The 24,188-nt window shown below is 40.9% G+C and overlaps 1 protein-coding gene and 1 long non-coding RNA gene across 5 annotated transcripts in view; one reads left to right on the forward strand and one right to left on the reverse strand.

Annotated features, from left to right (window-relative positions):
• The window catches only part of zmp:0000001200 (dedicator of cytokinesis protein 9), a 110,770-nt gene extending 87,143 nt beyond the window's left edge, over positions 1–23,627 (reverse strand). For all 4 annotated transcript variants that reach the window (XM_036139367.1, XM_036139369.1, XM_036139365.1 and 1 more), the window contains exon 1: positions 23,338–23,627. In XM_036139367.1, coding sequence (XP_035995260.1) covers positions 23,338–23,454 — 117 coding nt within the window. In that variant the 5' untranslated portion in view covers positions 23,455–23,627. The remainder of the gene's footprint in view (positions 1–23,337) is intronic.
• Positions 19,897–21,121, forward strand: LOC118563729. Its single transcript, XR_004931395.1, has 3 exons — positions 19,897–20,115; positions 20,752–20,806; positions 21,036–21,121. It is a non-coding gene; the product is annotated as an uncharacterized LOC118563729 (long non-coding RNA).
• Positions 23,628–24,188: the final 561 nt, after the last annotated feature.

Raw genomic sequence — 24,188 nt, forward strand, 5'->3', positions numbered from 1 at the left:
AACCACTTTTTAGACTCTCCCTTGTAATATATTGTAATAAATACATTTAAAAATCAAAAGTCTGGACTGAGCTTTTCTGCTGCATACATTAAACATACAACAATTTTGATTTTGACAAAAATTTGTCACCCAGCATCATTTCTAGTACTTTAAAGAGTTCCCAGAGAGGTCACTTGTCATATGAACATGAGAGGAAGACAGTTATAAGAACTCTGCCGATTTTTTTTTTTTTTTTTTTTTTTTACAGCTAATATTAATCTCAGATCTGAGCCAGAGCTGCAAGGAGCCGAGTGTCAAAACTATGATACAGTCATATTCAACGATTAGAATAGAGGTTCCAATGAGGCTCATTTGTCAAATTAAAAATACCTGTAAATATTAATCATACTTTTAATTAAGGCTATATTTCTATATTAAATTTTATAACTATTTGATGTAATGTTCTTATCTTAAACATCATGTTTTCATTATATGGAGGCAACCGAAACAAGGGCTTTAAAACATAAGTCTGAGTAATTAATCTATACATTAATCAACAAATTGACTCTTTTAATAATATTCTAATTTATTGAATATGACTGTACATACAGTTTAATGAAATCCATCATGCAATTAGGAAAGCGTTTTGAGATCTCCTTTTTGTGGAACAAAACTGCCCTGACACACGCAGGCAACCAGCTTCTCTACAAAGTACGCCTGAATGCCAGCTTCTGGTCAGAAATTTACATCTACAGCACGTGTGTTACATCAGCTTTGGACTTTAAATGGTTTATTGGGGTCTGTCTTTTTCCAGGATGGAATTATTTCGCAATAAACATGTTCAGGGATTTTTAAAAACACATTTGAGTTTCATGCTCAAAAGTTGAAATATAGGCTGTAATGTATAAGAAGCTGCACCTATGTTTGATCAAATGCCCTTCAGCAAGTTGTACCTCAGTTTCTGTCTCTTTCTGCAATAACTCTGATTTAATTCCACCAGTTCTCCAGTCAGAATCAGTAGTTCACTGTTAAACATGGTTCACAAGTCTTTTACAGAACTGAGTTCACAGCTTTGGGGAGAGGCTAGCCTGCTTTATTTGTTCAACAACCAGTGTTTATGCGTTTTTAGGATCACGGTCCTGTTGGGACAGTTTAAACCATCTCAAGTAAACTGTCAAAGATGACAAGGACTCCCTTAGGATCTGGAAAAGACTGGAATGCAGTTTAACATCAACATGGACAAAGCGGGTACTGGTTAAGACTCAGACGTTCATCAAAATCAGCACTTTCACGCTCGGCTTCTGGAGAAATGTTTTATAGTCAGAGGAGATAAAGATAGAGTGATTTGGTTACAATGACACAATCAATGTTTGGAGGGGTCAAGATAAAGCTTTCAAGGCCAGTGACCCTGTACTGTGAAGCATGGTAGAGACAGCATCATGCTAAGGGGTTATTTCAATGCCAGTGGTTCCTTCACAAGGTGAAATGAATATTGATGAATTTTTTCTAATTAACATCTAGAAGGCTGGATCTTGGACATATTTTGGTGTTTCAACAGTAAAATAACCTTAAATATACTAGTTTGGAAAGGATGAAGTAGGCTAACTTGCTTGAAAAGCCAGGTTCATGACCGTAACCCAACCAATTTAAACAAGGTTTGTTATTATCTATTAAAAGATTGATCAAATGTCTTGCCAGAATTATGACAATGTGTGGCTGATGACTAGAAAAAACTGTTGTATTTGAGCCTGTATACGTATTTTGATGTACCTGTGTGGGTTAGAGAAAATCCTCGATAAATAAAAGTTGTGAGTTTTAGAAAAACAACATCTAGTTTAATGGCGTATTCTCATTCCACTCTGGAAAATGAACCAATTAAGGGCTTTATTTATGATGAGTGGATAAAAAGGGGTGACGGAAACTTCATGAAGAAGTTTGAGTTCAAGTAGGAAACAAAATACATGTTATGTGTCAATGCGTGAGCTAAATATCTCTTCCTGAATACCTTCATCCGTCAATGTTGTCTTTGTTGAGACTATATTTTGCCACATCATTGTAAAGATTTCCGAGGGCGCCCTGTCATCCCGCTCAGGCTCCGACATGCAGGCTGGAAACTGGGAGCAAACTGCTGCTGAAGCAAGCCCACACTGGCCTGAAGAGGAAGAGCCGCGCTCAGACACACCTGCTGATCCAGCACCGAAAAATGTCTGAGGTCACAGATCTTCACAAAGAAACAAAACTTTCATTGTCCTTTTTAAGTGTCGATTTTGGACTTCAATTTGATGAAATGCCCACAAAAAGGATTTTATTAATCCTTCAATACATTTAACTGCAGGTTTGCTCAGAAGTTAAATCTTGCAACTAAATTGGGTCAAACCAAATCAAACATCAATCCAGCTAGTCCAAACCCTTTAAAGAAACAAAAAAACACCTCGACACACTACCTGCACCAACATCTACTGAAATTAACCCCAAATAAAAGCCAGTTCATTTTTACAGATCTGCTTTAAGCTGCCTCACTATTCACAGACGCACGAGCATGGCCCAAATAGTGGGGAAAATAACAGGAAAAACACAGAGTGAAACACCAAAAGTGCAACAACTCTCTTTCAAAATATAAACAGAACAACATGATAATATCAATAAATGCAAATTCTCCAGGTATTTAAAAAAAAAAAAGTCTTGTTTGTTGATGACTCCAGGATATTGCCTGGCTGGTCCACATGGTGGGGGTAACGTGGGAGTTTGGGATCCATTGAGAATCAGCTAATCTCTGCTGGCTCTTTCTTTGTAAATCGGTGGAAATCCTCTTGACCCCTGGCTCGGTAAGTGCTGGCCACAATCAGGGGAAGCGTACAGTATGGAAGAGGAGATGAGCGCACGTCCGTGCACCTGTACCACTTCAGATGTAATGCATTAAGCAGCAGTGCTACACTGCAATGCTCCGAAAGAAAGGCCTTAGCTGGCAATTTACTAACTGGCAGATATTGGGGGGGGAAAAAAAGCTTAGGCACACAGAAAAGAGAAAAAAGCAACTATCAGTTTGTCACATGTTTAAGACGTCAATTATCTATTTGATAATCCCAGTAGTTTTCAGTCCAATCCCGGCTGCAGGGCACAACGGGCTACGTGTTTGTCTGTGCCGCCTGACCCAAGCTCTGCCCCAAGCTCTGCCCCAGCAGCCCACACCCTTCCTGAGAAAGCAAACACATGCCATGGGAAACGGGATTGTTCTTGGAAAGTTTTGACCCAATGTTTTGTCTAACAACCTGTATTTGTGTAATATTCAGAGCAAAGCAGAACTCTCTCATAACAGAGATCTCAATTGCTCTTGCAGATTATTCCCTTCTTGTTTAATTTTGTGAGGTTTAGCCCCCACCTTGGATCTGTTTAACAGCAAAGCAAGCGGGGCGGCTGCTATGGCTACTAAGACGGATTTGACATTTTTTAGAGGCTTAGGGGATTCACTGAAAGTGTTGAAACTGATAAAAGCTAGAAGACAATGTTCACTAAATGCCTGCTTAATGCAGAACGATGGCTCGGTTGCAAATATGAACAACAGATGTTATACCCTGATTAAGCAATCTGTTTAAAATAACACGTTGCTATTGAAGGATGGAGTTGTTGGCCTTAAAAAGGTTTAGCAGGAACTCCGACAAGAGCTTAAGTCAATTCAGGGACACTGAGCCGTTTATCTGCACGCCGCCCAATATAAAGCCTGCATGTTCCAAGATCACCGTCAGTTTCCAGGGCCACTTTGTTCTCATTCACTGCAATACAAGTGTGATAGGGGCGAAAAATCCCCAAGGATCCTCCATAAGCACAACTTTACTTATCCATCACAACAAACGGACACTGTGGAAGAAAAAAAATATATATATATATATAGCGGACCCTTTGGTGCAATCCTGCTCTCAGACGCTAAGTCCCAGGAAAATAAACAGGGAGCGACAACAAAAACCAAGCAACAGTTGTGTCTCTGTGTGTCAGATAACAAGCTTGGACAGGAAACCCAAACAGAGATTACGAGGTTAACAAGTGTCGCTACTGTTCACGATGTTTATTTATTACATCTACAACAGCAGATGGAGTTATTAGGGACAGTTTGTGTTTTAAACAGAGGTCTCTGGCCTGCTGTGGCAGCAGCTTGGAAAATGACTGTTTTAGTCAAATTTTAAACCTCTTCACAATAAAGAAAATACACTGTAGATTTTTGGTTGATTTATTTTTTTCATAGCTACAAATTCAAAGGATTTGCCATTTTTCTGCTTTTAGACCTTTTGGCCTTTATTTGGACAGCATATTTTGATCCCACATAGGTAAAATTTAATGAACAGTAAAGGTTTTGAGGTATCGTGGTTCACATCTTATCTGTATAACATAAGTTTTTCTTTTCCGTTCCCCTCTCTTGCCAAGTATCTCAAGGCTCTATTGTTGACTCCATACTAGTGTAACTGTACATGCTTCCCCTGAAAAGGGGGTTTGGATCCAGCCACACAGTAAACAAAGGTGATACGACGTTTCCTGAGGACGAAACCAAGTGGTACCAATTGTGAGAATAGTATAGGACCTAGAATAGAGCCTTAAGGTGCTCCTCTGTTAGGGGTGAATAAAATAATTGAGAAATCGATGCATCACAATAATTCCACTCCCAATTCATAATCAATTTGGGAGCTCCTTTAAATCGATTCACCTCCTGACCCGTGGGGGGCGCTGTGCGTTTGATTACCATTGTAAGCATCTTAGTACGAAAGCTGAATTAGATCACACAACAAAAGTCATGGAGAGCAGCAGTGTTGTAGTACTCGAGTCCGAGACTCGAACTCGAGTCCGAGTCATTAGCTAAATTTAGAGACTTGTGACTTGACTTGGACTTGAGCACTAATGACTCGAACTTGGACTCGGACTCCTACATTCAGATCATTCTGACTCGAAGATTGAGAAAAAGACTCGACTTTTTTTATATCATTAGGCTATAATTTTAATATGTCATTAGAATATTATTTGGTGTATGATTTTAATATCTAAATGTCGTACCGCGCACGTGACGTCACCATCTCATGAGCAACGCCCCTTGCCGCTAAGGTTGGGCAAACAGTGTGAGAGCGCACGTAGCAACCAGCCATTACACATGCAATAACTATATGACCGACTTTTCCGCTGTTAAACTATCACAAAAGGATGTCCAGGCGCCCATTTCTGGTAGAACTGTGGAACAACATACCAACGTTCAGCTGAAACGATGGCTTGAGTGTCGAGGGCTCGGGAAGACTGGGTAACGGGCTGAGTTGATAGAAAGGTAAGTCGATGTCTTTCTCCTGCTCGGTGTTCATGGCGTCAGCAGACGTTTTTTTTTCTGTTTGTAGTCACCGTCCAGGAATCGGTATAAATTTTCCAGCCCGCCGAACAATTTAGTCCGGTCCGGTGGCCAAATGCATTATCATTATCCAACGGCTGCATCTCCTCGCTGCATCGAGCGATATGCATCAGATTTGTTGTGAGTCATGGGGGAACGCTGCCGAACGCGTTTGTGGGAATCGCCCGGTGGACGGGCGAGGAAAATGCGTGACAGCATCTGCGGTGGCGGGCGGCCGGCGGTGCGCGAACCCCGCCCGCCGGCCGGCACCGCGGCGGTGGCCAATAGGCCGGAGTGCGCTTGGCTGCGAGGGCCGATCGACGCCGCTTGCGGCTTTAACATCCTTCATATGCGGCCTATCAGCGTACCTCGAGTCGCTGTTGCACGTTCCATAACAACAATGTTTAAAAACCATGGTTAGGAGACGTCTTAGACTTGGAAAAAGCAGTCGTTTTACCGAGTAAAACCAAGGGTAACTACAGCGAAAGAGTTATTAGTGCAATGGAATGTTACTGCTTCATGTCATACATCACACGTCAATAGTGACTCGACTCGGATGAGTAGTGGACTCGACTCGGACTCGACTCGGATTTTTTTTTTAATGACTTGGACTTGACTCGGACTTGAACACTGGTGACTCGAACCTGGACTCGGACTCGAGGCATAGTGACTTGACTACAACACTGGAGAGCAGCGGCAGAGAGCCAACTCCGTCAACTTTTAAGTCCGATGTTTGGGCTCAATTTGGATTCCAGAGTAAATCCGGAACTCAGGAAACCGACAAAAGCAAGGTGGCTTGTAAGCTGTGGCAGAAAGAATTAAAGTACGGCAGTAGAACGACAAATCTGCGCAACCATTTAATCAGATATCATGCTGACGCTCTACAACGACCCGTGGTTAAACCTGTTGACTCCTGTTGACGCCAAACGTCTAAACTGGCGCCAAGCTCTGCCTGCGCGCAGAAAAAAAAAACACAGAGAAAGCAGGGTTTTCAGAATATGTTAAAGACATTCGGACCACGCTACGCAATACCAACACGTAAACACATGACAGAAGTCGCAGTGCCGACACTGTACACGTGTCCAATTGGTTAGAATGTTTTCACACACTAAACATGTCCAGTGTATACCAATCTGTGATTAGTGTTTAAGACTGCACTGATATGCACCAATGCATTATTAAAGTGCAATTTTTATTGATGTAATGCATTTAGCAGCAGTGCAACACCGCAATGCTTTGAAAGAAAAAGGCCTTAGCTGACAATTTACTAACTGGCAAATACTCCAATAACCAAAATCGAATCGAAAGGTTCCTAACAATACCCAGCCCTATCCCGTCTTGTGGAAAATCTTAAGGCTCTATTCTCAATCTATATGCTTGTCATTGGTCCTATTTTCATAAAAACATTACATCTCTGCAAGTAAATTATTATGTCTCATTAAGTAAATTCTAATTTGTTTTAGCAGGAAGAAGGCGGTGAAGTTTTCCCCCCTCCCCCTAAACCTGCAAGGATAAGGTTATATAGACAATGGCTGGATGGATGTATATATAGAAAGAAAAAAAAGAGTCTAGTGTGTCAGTTTTTCCTTTCCTTTTCTATTTTTAAGCAGGCTGCAATTTCCCATTTGCAGCTTAACAAAACTGTGCAATGGAAGAGCTTAACTTAGGACAGAGTGAGAGCTGCAGTAATGCAACTAAAACAGAACAGCAAACTGGGCCAATCCTTTCTATGGTCAACATATTTATCAAGCAAAAGAAAACAACAACAAAGACGCATTTTTCCCTGTTTTAAATGTGATGATGAATTGATGACACTGTGTTAACACATTTCCCCATTAAGAAAAAGCTCCCAATCCTTATTGCACCTCCGTTTTGCCTGGTAGAAAAAAAAATGTTTCTGAGAAGCTTGGGTTATATGAAAATCAGAAGGTAAGATGCAAAACCTGCCAGGAAACTTCTCCCGTGTTGCCTCCACTCCCTTTAAAAAAACAAATAAAAAAAAAACTCTCCTCTCTTTTCCTCTTGCCTACGTTTTGTGAGAGAATGAGGAATGTCAGCTATGCAACCAGGCTGGTAAAAAATGTCTCATCCCTCTGGCTGAAAGTGTTTCAAACACAGCACAACAAAGCCATAAGAAGAAACTTTAGGAGCTGCTGGACGTTAGGGCCCGTTTTAATGAAACTGACAGCGCACACTGTGAGAAAGAAGAAATGAATCAGGGGTGACAGGTTACATTCACAGTCAGAACCTTTTTAAGAAAGGCCAACCACCAATTTTCAGGGCCGCGGGTGGAGTCAAATAAGTAGCAGGTACTTTTAGAGAAGTCCCAGGCAGAAGATAACTTTATCAGAAGCTGCTTTCACTTTAAGCTCTGCAGTTTGATAGCAATCAGCAGAAGAACCCGAATGGTAAGTAGTTCCCCGCATAGTTCTCAGAAACATCCGGCTTCTCCAAAAAACAAATAAAAAATAAAAGAGTGTCTCTTCTTTATTTCTAAATTTCATTTGAGGAATTAAGATAAGTTTGTGCCAGAACCTCCATGTGTGACACACATGGCAGCCGACAGAAGCTGTTCTTTTGCTACGTGGACTGATTGAGAGGTCAGTGACATGGTGAAGCAATGTCAGCGAGGCCAGATGAGAGATACGATGTTTAAAGCTGATTAACCCAGTGAGTGGGATGCTTGCTTGACACTAAAGCCAAACAAGTCAAAGACTAGAGTGAGTGATCCAAAACAGGTGGAAGAAGAAACCAATAATTAAGTTTACCATAATTATAAGTTATTATGTTCTTAAGTTTGTCTGCAGGATTACAGGCTTGATAACTACGTATCAAATGGCGATGAGAAAATAAAGACTCGACTGCTCAGGGCCCTTATGTATACTAAGCGGAGCTGAAGCATCAGAACAGAACTTTAACAGAACTGCTTTCAAAGATTTTTGTTTTTTCTTTGCAACAAAAAAAAGGTATAAAGCTGTCCATCTTTTACCAGGTCAGCACCAAGCAAAACGAACACGGTGTTTTGAAATGAGAGTTTTGAAATGCCACAAAGCTAAAAACATGCATTGTTTGCACAGAACTGTTACCTCAATGTAGGTAGATGAACAGCTATCAGAAAGAAGGGCAATGCAAAGCATATTGTAGGCCTAAAAGAACTTTGAAGATCCAAACAAAACCCCACGCTGCTCTGTAATCAAACAGAGAACGTTGCATGACATGATTCTGACAGGTTATGATTATTTCTCTATGCAGCTAGGCGGACATTTTGTAGAACGGAGGTAAATGTTTATACCTTCGTCCCTCCTTTGGATATCCACCATTGTTTCAATCGCAAATGCAGCAAGACTGCTTTGAGAAAATGACTTAATGAAAAATGAATGATGACTTTGTTTCTCATCTAAAGTTCTTTAGATGAGGGCATGATGTGTGGCCTTCTGAGATCTTTTAGCCAACGTCACGCTTTCAAGCAGGTTCTATTTGAGTAATTTCCTGGTTACTTGACTCTGCAAGTATGGCACTAAAGGAACCTAGTTGTGGCTAATGAAATTGAACTCTTTCTGAACGATGTGTTTAATCAATGTAAATAAATTATTCCACACAGTGGGGGTTTGGTGTCAGTTGTCTTTCACATACAGAGCCAGTATGGCTTGGATAGCTTTTTTCTCTAAATAAATGAAATCATCATGTGAAATCAGCCTTTAGTATTCACTCCAATTATCATTTCTTTATATATTTATACACACTTTTTCAGGGTTTCTTAAAGTAGGCTGACAGGAATGTGGGGGGGAAGACATGCGGTCCACAGGCTAAAATCAAACCTGGTTCAGCCATGTTGAGGACTAAGGCCTCACTACCCATGCACCATTGGAGCACGTCCATACCCCGATTATCTTTAACATTAAAGCTTATTTGACATGGTATGGTATTATTGGAAAATTTCATTTCAAAAGAGAAACAAATACTTATTCCCAGCCTTAAACATTCTAAACAATCTCCACAAATATTATTCAGTACTGATTAAAAGAATGACTTTCCGCTGACTGAACAATAATGAGAAGGTGAAGAGAGTTGTCCCGACATCCTACCCTCAAATCTCGTAAGAGCCCGTTCCCACAATTACACGTTAGGACCTTTATATAGCAAGTACAGGCCCCTTTAAAAAAGACTCAGGGTCTCTTTCTAGACATTTCTACTTCAAATGACATGGATGTGACGTTGGCTGTTTGCAGTCAGTGCTTTTCAGGGCTTTATCTGATTATCTTAATCTGTAGGCTTGAGCACGTGAGCCTGCAGAGCAACAATTTTGCCCTTTTGGCTCTTGACTTGACTAGTTGCCCTTCCTGGCAAGGCCTTTCACAAATCTAATGCATCACTGATGGGCGGCAGAGCAGCTTCAACCTACATTGGATATATTCCCCTCCATTCACTCAGTCTTGTGTGGGCTGGTCCATGTAAAGAGCCGTTTGTAATGGAGCCATTCATATGACTGCCAGCATTAACTGCACGCTAAGGCTTGCAGTCCCCTCTCAATGTTCTTACGGAGGCGATTTTTAAATAATGTGGCCAAGAAATAGACACTGTAATGCACTCTGATCCAGAAGAAAGATAACAGATACTGGTTTATAAATAGATAGGTAAGCTGCACAACAGTGGGACAGCCAGGCCATGATCTTTGTTCAATTCAGTCAAACTTTGGTTCCTTATTGGATTAGACAAAATGATGCCAGAGCTTTATTAGTTTATACAGGCTGGGAAACTGAATTAACACCATAATGATCAGAGAGGGGGAAAAAAACACACAGGTCCAAAGAACATCTTCATCAACTGCAATAAGGTTCATGCTCTGCTGGTTCAAAAATAGCAATGTTGATGGTCGGATGATGGAAGCAAAGTGCTGCAAAGTGCTGTTGACGCTAATACGCAGCAATCGTGGAGCTGCAGCAGAAGGAGTGTCTGCACAGTGATAGGTCAAAAGGATGTACAAGGGAGATAATGCTGTAAATATATAAATATTCTTTGACAGTGTGAAAACTGGACAAACTGTAAATGGGCATTAAAGCTTTTAACACAGAAAACTGCCGGAGATGAAAGACTGAACTGATTAAGAACACACTCAGAATTTCTGAAGAGAGGTTCTATTAAAAGGTTAGAAACAGTTCATATCTCACATGCAGTAGATTACCATTTGGTAGTATAAATCTAGATTCGCTGGTCTGGGAGGCTGAAGCTAAAAGCTATTCTAAGAACGGGCAATGCCAAAGAGGAGTTTTACCGTCCGTACACAATGCCAAACTTAAAATATCCTGGCAATTTATTCAAATACTGTTTCGGGGGTCTTCAATTCTAGTCCAACATGTCCGATGTCCTGCAACGTTTATATGCGTTTCTGCTTAAACACACTTAATTTACAAAGTTGAGTCATTAGCAGGACTGTGGAAAACTTGACTGCAGACTGAGGAGGAAATTCAGCCATTTGATTCGGGTGTGTTGGACCAGGCACACATCTAAAAGGTTCTCGGACACCGGACTCCGAGCACTGAAATTGAAGACCCTTGTTTTACACCACCGTCACATTTGAATCAGACAGTTACACAGAAATGGCGATAGGAGATGGTGCCTGACTAATGATCCTATGTAAATTCCTAAACCGGAACATGCAGAGGGTTTCTGATCAGAGAAACTTTCTGGTATGAAAGTGAAACGATGTAAGGAGCAAAAATATTACAGCTGTTTCAGTAAAAACTACTTTTCCGCTTTAGTTACTCTGGTGTGAAACGTATAACAAGGTCGAGTCTTCGTAGAACGATCATTGCATCGCCTCAGACCTCCTTTTCACGTGTAAATGAGCTTCTTCTAAATAATCTCCTTAAATGGTTTGTGACGCATAGCTCAATTTATGAAACCTGCATGCTCTGCTCTGATTGATGTCGCTCCTTGTTTATTCAACGACACATTTAAAATGTTAGTCACAAGATCAATTTGGGGGGTTAAAAGGTCCATGCTACCAGGAACAAAACATCCCTCTCTCCAGCTCATTCACGAGGACCCTAGGGTGTTCCCTGACCAAAATCGACATATAATCCCTCCAGTATGCTCTGGGTGTGACCCGGTGAGTGTTTTCCTCCTGGCAGATCTTGCCTAGGAGACATCCTGATCAGACCAACCTACCTCAGCTAACTTCTTTAGATTCAGAGGACCTCTACTTTGAGCTTCCCCTGGATGGCACGCCTTCATTTAGTGGCTGAGTACTGCCACTAAATGAAGGAAACACTTCAGCCACTTGTATCTGGGATCTCTGGATCTTCTTTCAGTCATGATCCATATCTAATGACAACAGATGAGAGTTGGAATGTAGACAGACTGGTCAATTGAGAGCTTTTGTCTTTTTTAGCCCCGCTCTTCCTTCACCACGACGGAGAGAACCAACACTCATATTACTATAAACGAGGCCTCAATATACCTATCCATCCCTGCTTCCATCTATCTTCACTGATGAACAAGAAACCAAGATACTTAAACTCATCTACATAAGGCACTCTACCTTTTTCTAGTGGAGAACCAATTAAAAATCTCATCCTGGCTGCAAACCACTCGTGGAAAGTCACGGGTTGAAGACGCAACAGAATGAGATCATCTGCTAAAAGCAATGGTGAGGCCCTGGGGTTCCTAAACGAGAGACCATCCTCAACATGAAAGCGCTGAGTTACTCTCTGTGACGTTCACGGACACCTGGCTCTGTCTATCCTCTACTGGTAACAAATTACGTTTTTTTGCAGAGAATGTGGACACCACTTTACGCTTTGGTTATACAAGGACCCCAAAGCCCTTTAAGCATTCCCGGAGACACGCAACCAGGGAGACATCTTAAAATTGCAGGGCACAGAACCTCAACCTGGTCAAGACTAGGCTTACCCAGGGAGGTTAAGAAGCTTTATGCCTCTATAGCTGGAGCACAGTCTGTGCTCCTTTTTCTCAGAAGTTTTGAAAATAGCTGCCAGCAACTAAAAACTATCACACAACTGTAATTTTTTGAACATATCACAAGCTAGGAATTTTTTTCTCATCCCTTCGTTGCTTCACAGTTAGATTGTTGTACCCTAATCTTACATAGTCTCAACTATGACACCAGTGGCTTGTTTAAATCACTGCTGCAATACTGCCTACTGCTACCAAAAAACACAAAAACACTCCAGTTTATTATATTAAACACCCTAAAAGGGGCAAGCCTCTTTATATGTTACTGGTAAACTTCTATCCATCCCTGAGAGCGCTCAGATAAACAAGCAAGGTTTGTTCTACATGTCCTGCCATGTCGCTAGTGCAGAAGAGGTCTAAGCTTTCTTAGTTTCAGCTTTTCTATTTGTCTTTTTTAAGTGTTGCTTGTTGATGTATGATTTCATTTTAAGGCTTTTTTGTTGTTGTCGCTGCTTCTGCTATGCATTGTGCTGATAAATTACCCCTAAATACAAACAACCCAAAAGTTTAAAAAGTTGCATAAACCTTTGAGAAGAGGTCCTTTCTGGTGTAAGCACTTCTTAGGGTTGCCCTTGCCTTCCGCCTCTGGGACCAACTGCATTTATGGTAAGCGAATAATCTAAAAGGGCAATTGAATGCATGTAAGGCATCAACTACTATAGACCTTTTACAGAACCTAACTTGAAAAAAACATCCTGAACTAGCCCTTTAAGGAGGCTTTAAAGAGAACAGAAATTCCCGTAAGGTGAGGAGGGGTTTATATGCTCTTAGGAGGCGAGTGTAAAACAAGTCCCAGAGCTCTATCGTACACTTACTAAAAGGAAAACACCCACAGATCTGACTCCTCGGCAGACCCCCCCTCCTCTCTATTATGGTAACCTCTTCTGTTCTCCAAAATAGCTCCGCTCTATTAGGCAGAACACTTACAGAGTGGACGGTTTATAACTCGGGTCCCTGCCCAACACTTATTTTTGGCCCAAAATCAGCCACGGCAAAATGTGGCTATCTAGGAAAAGACAGGCCTGTGACCCCCCCACCCTTTAGAAGATGAAGGACAGGAAATCAAGGCCACTTCCTGCTCCAGTAAGATGAAGCACAAGGATGACAATTAAAGAAAATTTAATTGTGTAACGGTAGTAACTAGATGTCCTGCACGGTGAAAAGAAATATATAGATGATCATATTTTCTTTGCAAAAAATTATTGTGCAAAGAATAACGCTGATAACAACACATATGTCAAACTAAATTAAAGGTCTCCTCATTTCCCCACAGCCAAATAACCTCATAAAAAGTGGTGACATTTTTAATTCCTGGGTTTCATTCCCAGCTCAGAGGAAAACACTTAACACTCGTTTCGACATGTATTTAACCTCTGGTCGGACCTCGTACAGGGGATGAAGTCAGTTTTCATTTTCCCTGGAAAAGAATCTGTCCGTCTGGCCGTTGGATCGCTCCAGTTGGCTTTGCTGCTGCAGGACAAACTGGAAGGACTCTGACCTGAACGGAGGAAATCCTTTCAATTCATATTGTCTCTTCATATTCTCTTCATATTCTTCTTCATATTATCCCCAAATTGATTTGATCAAATAATTAAATCTGATGCTCACCATCTTAACTACAAAGCGGGAAAATGGGTAAAGATTGAAAACAATGACCCAAGTGGGAAGTCCGAATTAGACAGATTTTACAGCTTGATGAGTGTTTTAAAGCCCAGAGCCTTCAGATCTATTTTTCCAATGGATAACACTGACCTGTGACTCTTGACACAGGATTATACTTAACTTTATTTGTTAAGTGTAAAAACAAGAAATCTGTGAGGGGGCAAGTATTATGTAACCTGACCCTAGCCAGCTGAATTTCATTCCGCTTAGCTCTGCCTAGCTTCACTCCCATCCATCTGGGACCTCTCCCATAGAGAGTGATTTCTTCAACCAATTTTATTGTCCATCAGGACGCAGGGCTGGAGTTTCATAGATGTTACATAGTGGAGAAGCGACCGTGAGACGGATTCAGACAACAATGGCGGCTCGCATCGAGGAAGCAAGCATTAACATTGATGCTGCTATTTCTTCCGTGTTGTCCAATCTAACTAATATTGTTTAATTAAAAGAACATCAGAGAACGGTTCTGAAGGCTTTTGTTGGTGGAAACCATGTTTTCGCTCTTCTGACCGGATTTGGCAAGTTTTGTTTTCCGGAGCGCGCCTGTGGAGGAGCAGTTAGTGCGAACCATATTGGGAGGCCTTTAGTCCTCGACGCGTTCGGCCCGGGATCGACTCCGACCCGCGGCGCTCTGCCGCCTGTCTTCCCTCCTCTTCCTGTCTGCTCACTGTCAATAAAACGCGTGCCACTAGAGCCGCAAACACATTTAAAAAAAAAAAGTTTTGTTTTTTCCTGCGTCGCTCTCATCAGCGTCACGGTTAGGCTTTGGTGTGAGTGGTTGAAATAGCACGTCGATAAAGATGACAGACAAGTGGCTTATCCAATCATATGCAAGGATTTTTGATAAGGCCCAGCCTTCTGAAACGCCATTCCTATGGATCTGTCCCAGATGGATGAGTGGAGCTAAGCGGAACGAAATTCATCTGGGTAGGGTCAGGTTAAGTATTATGACCAAAAACAACTGAAGTTCTAAATATATTAGTTCTTGAATGGGAAATATTTCCATCAGCAGATGGGATCCCAATTGCAACCCAAAAAGCTTGACCGGAGCATCGTACCATTGATGCTGTTACTAAAATACTATTTATATTAAAACAATGTAGAGCTTTTATGGTTTTAATTACACTAGTTTATGAGAGTTAGAGAACACAGATGTGGTCTGTGACAACATGAGCTGCATAAGGGCTGAAGTTGTTGCTAAATTAGGCTGCATTACTGCCGCTGTGAGTGCATGTAGGTCAGTGTGTCGCTGCGTTACAGAAAAGCTTATTCACGCTGAATCAACACCGACAACTCAGCTGAGTTTGGTGTAATCTATAACCAAACAGTACAGCAGAAAACTCTTAATGGGTGCGTTGGCCACTAAAGTAGTCTCATGTATTATTAACCCACCCGCTCTCCAGTCTGAGCTTGTTTTGCTGAGAAGCTCGTGCACACTTTCACCCAGACCCACACAACAGGGTCTTATAGCGGCAGGCAGACACAGCCGGGAATAAGCAGGGAGGTCAAGCCGCTTAGGTCTCACACACTCAAGTATAATCTTCTGATGGATCAGTTCTGTGACCCATAGTATGCAGCACCCAGCGTCTGCTCCAAAACACACCATTAAAATCGAAGGGGATTTCCTTGTAACGCTCAACCTACCATTATTTTTAATTACTATGGGTTTTCTAAAGCTTCATCCACACCAACCTGCCCAACCACAACTTCCCAACTCCACTGTACCACATAGAGGACATATGGCACAGATAACAAAGCTTTAGTGCATTACAGGATATTGCAAAATCCCGGAAAATAACAAAAGCTACATATCCTCTGGACCCTTTTTGGGATTTCCATATTTTAGGAAAGTTTGAAAATGTAAACTGAATGCTGAAATTAATACAATACAACAAAGCTACAGAGGTATGCAAAAACAATAAAACCAAGGAATATTTTTTTCCATCCATCAAACAACCTGCCTGAGATCAAAAATCTATGGTTTTAGTTTGCCAAGCTAAACCTTTGACAGACTGGTCGGAAATGTACAAATTAAACCTTTTTTTTTTTTTTTTTTTTTTTTTTTGCCAAGTCAGTAGTCAAGAGGGACCAGCAACAGCCTGTAAAAAAGTGAAGGGGTTTTTACTAAGGGAAAAAGATGCAAAGATGATCACTTTTTTAAAAATCAGTAGAGGTTTGAGAATGAAGTCAGAAGAAGTCCAACAGGTGTTTTAAATCAAACAGGAAGCAAGACAAATTGCAGAAGATAGCTTTTTAACTCTTGCTGTCACTGAGACGGCCAAGAAAAAAAAAATGTTTGCAGCCTGTTGGAAAGCTTCATGTTAAGGAGGCTATTTTTAGCATCTGAGAAGACACAGAGACTGGTGCATGGGTTGCACTTAACACTGTCAGCTGCACTAAAGGCTAAGAAAAATGTTTTACAAATCTAAGCGCCGCAAATATTTCAGGTAGCAAATATTTTATTGCGGAATGAATCATTTAATTTTTCCTTACAAATATTACTTTGTATAATGTGATGGGGCGGCGACCTATCCAGTGTGTACCTGAACTCTCACTCAATGACTGCTGGAGAAAGGCACCACTGTCCCCATGACTCTGGATGGATGGATGGATTGTGCCTAAAGGATAAGTTTTTTTTTGTTGTTGTTTTTTTTAAACAATTCAATATATGTAGTACTTGACAGAGTAAGAGAGACTGTATAGGCTGTTTGGGCTTCCTGTCTGTTTGTTAGGTGACCTACTCTGTTATGCACATAGACAGCCGTTGGTGAGGAGAAGCTTTGTGCACAGTGCAACTTAATCCCCAGCCATTAAACTTTATCATATTCAAAGTGGAGTTTCTTATTAATATATGGCAACACACAGTCATCACTGTCATATCAGTCAATTTAATATTTGGCAGGAAGCTATGCTTCAAGAGTCATGCATTTACTCTCTACCAATAAATAGTAGTTTTGCCCAGATGGATATACTAACTGAATTGCATCCCCCAACATCTAATGTAAATGTTTAAATATCTCAACTTTTTTATATATGTTTGTCTTATGCACTTTGGCTGTGCTAATGCAAATTGACTCCCATTCCAAATGAAATGTTGAATACACACTACCTTTGCAATTTCACTTCTATTTCTGTATTTTGTTTTCCTTTCTAATGTTAAAACCCTCTGAACTTTTTATGTTTTATGTATTTTTTTGTTTAATTTTATATATTTTATTATATGGCTACCGATTTGCATACACGGAAGGGGATAATGACTTTTAAGGATTTTGCATAAAAAAAAAAAAACTTATCAATTACCAACACAGAAATTGTTCTTGCTTATACAGGGTTGAAAAGAAATACTTAACAAGGCCATATATATATATATATATATATATATATATATATATATATATATAAAATAAAATTACTGCTGGATCTCTTAGTCTGAGTCCTCTGTAAATGTATCTACAGAGGTGTTCCTCCATCCAAACTAATTTAGGAGATGTAAAAAGCTGGGAACCTCCTAAACAGCTAGTGTGTATGTATATATATATATATATATATATATATATATATATATATATATATATATATATAATTTATTTATTTATTTATTTTTTTTTTTTAAAGCCTTCCATTACTCCATTGGGGATTTTTGCAATGCATCAAGCGTCATTCTCACAACTTTTACGAGAAGCACAATGTTGCCTGCTAATTCACAGTGTACAAGTTATGCAAGATCTGGGGACAGAGACAGCTAATTGCATCACTCTCTCTCATAATGACACCCATCTGGTGTGGAGCTCCCTTTGCTCAGCCACAGAGCAGGGACACAGAGCGTTTTAGGATATTACTATTAGGCAGGGAGGCTGGAACTATTGATTACAGTTACATAAGAGCCCCCTCCAGTTATTTTATGCACTTCACACGAAACAACTGCTTTTGATTTGTCATACTACAAATCAGTCAATACACTCATGGCAATAAATGGTGCGGTTGTTTGAGACGTTGAAACAGAAATCATTTTGTACAGCGCCAATAGAGCTTTTAGCATGCTTGATGTGTGAAGAAGCAGAGGGATGTTGTGGCCTGTAACGTGTCTCTCTGCTCTCCACGTCAACAACAAACAATGAGCCTCTGACCCGCATGTGCCTGCACAAAAATGAATAAACTGTTAGGAGAAGGGCCAAAATGCACTGGTGCTGGGTGAAAACCAGATACAGAAGATTACCCGTGTATGTTAAAGCTTGTGCAACACTTGTGTTTCAAGCTGAAACATCATCGCGGTCTGAAGCCGAACAGGCACAATCACTCCTTTATGAGCGTAAAACAGATCTTTCCAGTCCTGCTGTGGCATTCCCATGGCTCATGGAGGACTTAATTACAAGCTGCGTAGACAGCAGCTTTGTGTGAAGTTACATTCTTTGTCAAGCTAGGAAGTTGCAGAAAATACTAAAACTTCACGATGAATTCACCACAACAGAATATGTTACCAAGGACGGGCCTTTTCATTTAGATCCCACAAGTTATTTATTTGGCATTGCAAAAATACTTCTGTACGTTGACTTTTTTTCACATTCTATCAAATTAAAAAACACAAATTTTCTGAAGCGGGATTTTCATACTAAAACCTCATTACTCGGATACCCTTAAATAACACCCAGTACAAACAAGTGCATTCAGAAGTCACCTAAAAGGTAAACACACTCCACCTGTGTGCAATTTAAACTCAATAGTCAGTAAAACTGTTCTGTGAAGGCCTCAGAGGTTTATTAAGAAACATAAATAAACAATCAGCATCATGAAGATTAAGAAGCACACCAGACAGGTCAGGGGGAAAGCTGTGCAGAGACCTAAGCACTGTTAGTTGGATTGTGAAGCAATATTAAAAGCTCCTAACATCTCATGACGCTGAAAACATCCTCTGCAAACAGAAAAACAAGGAACAATTGTAAACCTACAAAGACATGGCTATCCACCCAAACTGACAGGCTAGTGAAGGAGATAATTAACCAGAGGAACAGGCAATAGACCCCTGATAATGCTGGGGGAGCTGCAAAGAACCATAGTTCAGATGGGAAAGTTTAAGGGCAACCATTTCTTAATTATTGCTCTTTAAATCTGACCTTTACAGCAGAAAGACAATACAAAGAGAAAGCCACAAGAAGTCCCACCTGCAGAACCAGAAGGAAATAATCAAAAGTGTGGAAAAAGGTTGTCTGGTCAGATGGCATCAAAATTTAACTTTTTGTCTCATTTGCAAGATGCCATGTGTGGCAAAAAACAAAACAAAACTAAGACTACACATCAACCCGGAACATAACATAACCACAATGAAATATGTTCGCAGCAGCATCATGCTGATGGAAAGGTTTTCACCAGCAGGGACAAGAACTGATGAGAAGATGGACAGAGCTAAGTACGGGGGAAAGCTAACCTGTAAGATGCTGCAAAGAATATTTATGTGTTGGAATCATCCAATCAAATCTCCTGCAAGACTAGAAAAAGATGTTTACAGATGCTCTCCATCCAATCTGACTGACACTAAGCTAATCTGCAACGAGGGATATACAAAAACTGCCTAATGCGATCATCGATCTATAAAGGCATTGGGTCAGAGGGGCTGAATACAAATGCATGCCGCACTTTTCAGATTTGTATTTTAGTTTCAAACCTTGCATCATTTTCTGCCCACACAAATATGCACTACTTTACGTTGGTCGGTCAAGTAAAATTCAAAACAAAAAACACGTTGAAGTTTGTACTTGTGGTATGAAAAACGTTTAGGGCTATAAATACTTTTACTAGACTGAATACCTACAGTGCTTTAAAGTTAAAAGTGGCCAATTTTGAACTATCTCCTTGTGTGTTCATCATCATTTAAACTCGTGTTTCTGTTCACGCAGCCACGTTTCTACAAGTTGCTCCAGGCCTCCTGAGGCATTTCCATTTCCCAACATGCATTCTTGTATCCAGCGTCGATCTCCTCCCTCAGGCGTCCCTGGCTGCGCACCAGAGTGAGAATGAATAAATAATATGAAGGTGTGGCTGGATGTCTGGGATCCTGACTCAGGATTCCATTTCCCTGACAAGAGAGCTTGGACGGTGTCCGTTTCGAGTTGCCTGGCGACTTTTTCCAAGAAACTAGGAACAGTCAGGTACAAAGGAGCACTGAACACCCCTCGCCGAGACTCGGACGCAACAAAAGGGTCAACTCCGTTTTCCTCGGGGTGAAAATGAATCCGAGGGTAGAGGAGGAGGTGTGCCGCAAGGTCGCCCAGATGTTGCAAGTCAGAGGTCCAGACAAACTGATCATTTATCAGTATTAATGGTGACATATTAATATGATACTGAAGCCTTAGGGCTACCTCTGTGAACAGGTACTTCATCTCAGAGCAGCCCTGTAACTGGGATGCCCCCTGACACAGTAACGTCAAACATGCACAGTCAGATTCTTTACAAGTGCTCTAAGGGATAAGATGCTAATTTATGTGAGCTGTTAAAAAACAGATCAAACAACAAGCCACATTTTCTCCAACATGTCTCCGTCTATGGAGGTGCCAAAGTGAAACAAAGCATTTAGTTCTCAAGAAATATGTCATTGAATAAACCATTTAAAGATAAATCTAGTTGAAATAATTTCCTAAATACAAAAATATATCTGCTGGCAATAAAACTAGATTTTTTTAACACAAAAAAAAAATGTATAACTGTTTCACTGTTTATTCTGGGTTTGTGTGTTTTTTTTTCATGGACACGAATCCAATACTTTACTGATTAATTTTATCCTACAGCACAACCTGTCCGAGTCGGTGGGCACGGCTACAACTCCTCCAGTCAACATGCCAGGTATGAAACTGCGTTCCCAGCTTAACTACAGTAAATATAAACCAGGGGTGAAAGTGGGCATCTTGTACAGGATCCACTTGAGTCTAACGAATATAAACCATATAAGCAAAATCAGTAAAATCATGGTGGATGCAATGATTTGAATGACACTCTGTGAAATTTTCTGTGGTTAATATTGTATTAAAAGCATTTATAAAAAAATACACAAATGTGTTTTTGTTTGTTTTAGGTGCCTGGATATGATTTCAGATAAGGAAAACAATAAAAGGGACATCGCCACTGATCATTAGCTACGTTTTCATGGACAAGAGTAAGTGGAATAAAGGGCCGATCGGCATAAAAACACGTCATGTAAACGAGCCAATCGGAATACCGCGATTGGATTAAGCTCAATTGGAATTAAATTGTATTCCGAATGAGAGAGGAGGTTTATGTCGATTGATAATCCAATCAACATGCATGTAAACACAGGATCAAGTTATTGCAAATGTGGCAAACTGACCCGAGTGCGCATGTGCGCCTCGTGACATATTTCCACGTTGTTGAGAGGCGGAAATACGTTGAGGAGCGAAACTGGCTGTGCCGCCTGATACAACCTTTCTATTCGAAACATTAAAGGAGCTCAGCATTATTATTTATTCAGTAACGACTCAACCATAAGACAAACAAATCTGAAGACAAACAAACTTGTATAATACTGCTTTGTTTGCTATTTTTTTGTTGTTCAGCAAAGACAGACGTTTTTCTTCGTCTGTGTTTTTTTTATGGAATTTGATAACTGTCCATGTCAAAGTGGTTCTATTCTGAATAAAGCCAGGTGCATATAAAGGCACATTATGATCGGATTAATTGACTGTTGGTTCGGGCATGTTATTTTTATAAATATTGAATTTAGATAGTGTTTTGAAAATATTAGTTAAAGTAGTCACCTGGGAATTCAATAAATTTGTGCCATATGTCCACGCAGCCAAACGTTGCATTCACACCGAACACGACTGAGGCTTGCCTGAACGGGTGATTTATATATTAACCCTATCAAAAAGACGATGTCAGGAGCGGTGAAGCGGAATGAGAGCGAGGCTGAACACACGGTTTTCGCAGGAGTTCATAAATCTGAAGTTTTCTGTCAATTCACGTCGTGGCAACCAATCAGGGACTGGAAGTTGTTGTGACATACGGTGAAGGAGTGCAGCGGAGTGCAAAGCTTTTTTCAACCAAAATGGAAGATAGAAAACTTAAAATTGACACGGGATGAAGTAAGGAATGCTCGTTACAGATTTTGTGGGTGGCAGGGAGCATCTCTGGAGGATCTGGTGGACTCTCAGGGACGCCGACACCGTTGTTCCACTTTCCTTACTAAACACAGCACTGGGACTCGTTTGGTAAAACCCTGGACTGCCCCGTTGAGTTGAACAGACAAGCAGATAGCAGCTCCTCCTATGTGATGAAGCCGTGAATTTGCTGTCACCATTTATGTATGTGAAGAGTACAGCAACCAACACTACGCAGCTCACGTGGAAATTTTGCAGGAATCACGTTCGGTGTGAACACACCTCGCTGGGATTGCTCATCCACTTTAATGGAGTCAGACTAAAGCCGCTGTCTTTGCCGCCTTTAATTCCAAGTTTTTCTTACATAATATTTTGAGTTATGAGCACGTAATTACAATTGACACCTGTTTGCCTGGTCTAAGCCATTATTGTCTCACACACCCCAGAAGCTGCCCTGACCCTTGATTCAGCTCACAGGACATAATGAAGGCACAGCCCAACCAGAGGATGAAGAAATTTACGTGACATTGAATTTATCCACCAGCTCCATCCGTAAATGTTAGGGTGTACGTTTCAGTGCTTTTTACGGTGCGTGGAACCACAAGACCAATTAAGTAACTAAATAGCAGAAAATTCTCTACTAATTATTTTTTTTTACAAAGAATAACATTTTATGTATTCATTATAAGCACGATCATATAACTAAATATATATATATATATATGTTTACGTATATTTTTTTAAATATATTTTGATTCCATACATAATTTAAATTTATTTGATGCCTTGTTTATTTACTAACGTGCGGCACCTTTGGATTTCCATACATAACACCCCACAGCTGGAGAAGCTAAGAATGAAAGAAGTTTTCCAACACCACCACTGTGCTTTAATTGTTATCTATAAACTATTAGGAGCAGGGATTTTTTTTTTTTTTTTTGAGACAAGCTTTTATATATATAAACAAACTCTTTCCCTGCCACAGCAATCATTCTTCAGCCACTCCAAAACAAGCTCTGCAGCTCTCTCTGGTGTAAACAGGTCAGGGTCACATTACTCATCGTAAGACCTGTTGCATATTCGCATGTCAGCCCACTCGTTACTCCCACCCAGCTGATCTGAAGTCAGCCGTTTCGTTTTTTTTTTGTTGGAACTGTGCGTAAAAGACAGATCCACCGTTTGCCGAGCCACGCGTCTAAACAGGCACCAAGCAAGAGAAGAGGGGACTGGAGCGTGGGGGAGGTAAAGGTGTGTACTCACGACCAACACAGACGTCCTCACCACCTCGGAGACACTCTGCCTGAGCTCAGCCGCGGTGCCTGGTTTACTCAGACCCCGTGTAAATTTCCTGGTCTCCGGGTGCGCTGGGGTGGCCATCGTTACGCACCGCTTCGCATCAACCGCCCATCCAATCCAACGGTGACGATCATCGACGTTCAGAGGAAATCCATCCTCGGTTTATCCGGGTCGATCCCCCGCACCTACAAGCGTGCACCACGAGTTTGAAGTTGGCTCATGTTGATGTGGAGTTCCCGCCCACTGATTCAGCTTTCCTCCTAAAAAAAAAAAAAAAAAAAAAAAAGTCCTGAAGTTTCCTGCAGTTTTGCTCCTCAGCTCCGCTTTCCTCCGGAGCAGGGTTTCATTGGCCGACCAGCGTCAGGCAGGAGGTGTTTAATCCGCTCTGCCCTCTGCAGCACTCCGCCCCTGCGCCGGTTTAGCCATGGTTTAAAGGCCTGCCCACTGCAGGACGGGACAGCCGCTGCCAGTTCTGGACTTTGGACTGTAGGCAGCAACAGGCGAGAGTTTGAGCAACCGGGACAATGTTTTGTTCATCACGAAAAGGAAAAGAAAGCGCAAAAGAGATTGCCTGCATTCTGACAATCATTTGAAACTGCCGTAGAAAATCCACATCAAAATGACAGTGGCATTGAAAAAAAAAGTTAGGCTGTTTAAAGATTAAAATATCATGGGCACATAATAAATGGCGTTACACTGATTCATTACACAAAGTGTGATGTATTTCTGGGTGTTATTCTGTGCCAAACCTCCTTCTGTACACCAGACCTCATAAAACACCTGAAAGCACACCTGAGAAAGAAAAAAAAACACTT

The sequence above is a fragment of the Fundulus heteroclitus genome, chromosome 7, assembly GCF_011125445.2.
Source record: "Fundulus heteroclitus isolate FHET01 chromosome 7, MU-UCD_Fhet_4.1, whole genome shotgun sequence".
Lineage (NCBI taxonomy): Eukaryota > Metazoa > Chordata > Actinopteri > Cyprinodontiformes > Fundulidae > Fundulus > Fundulus heteroclitus.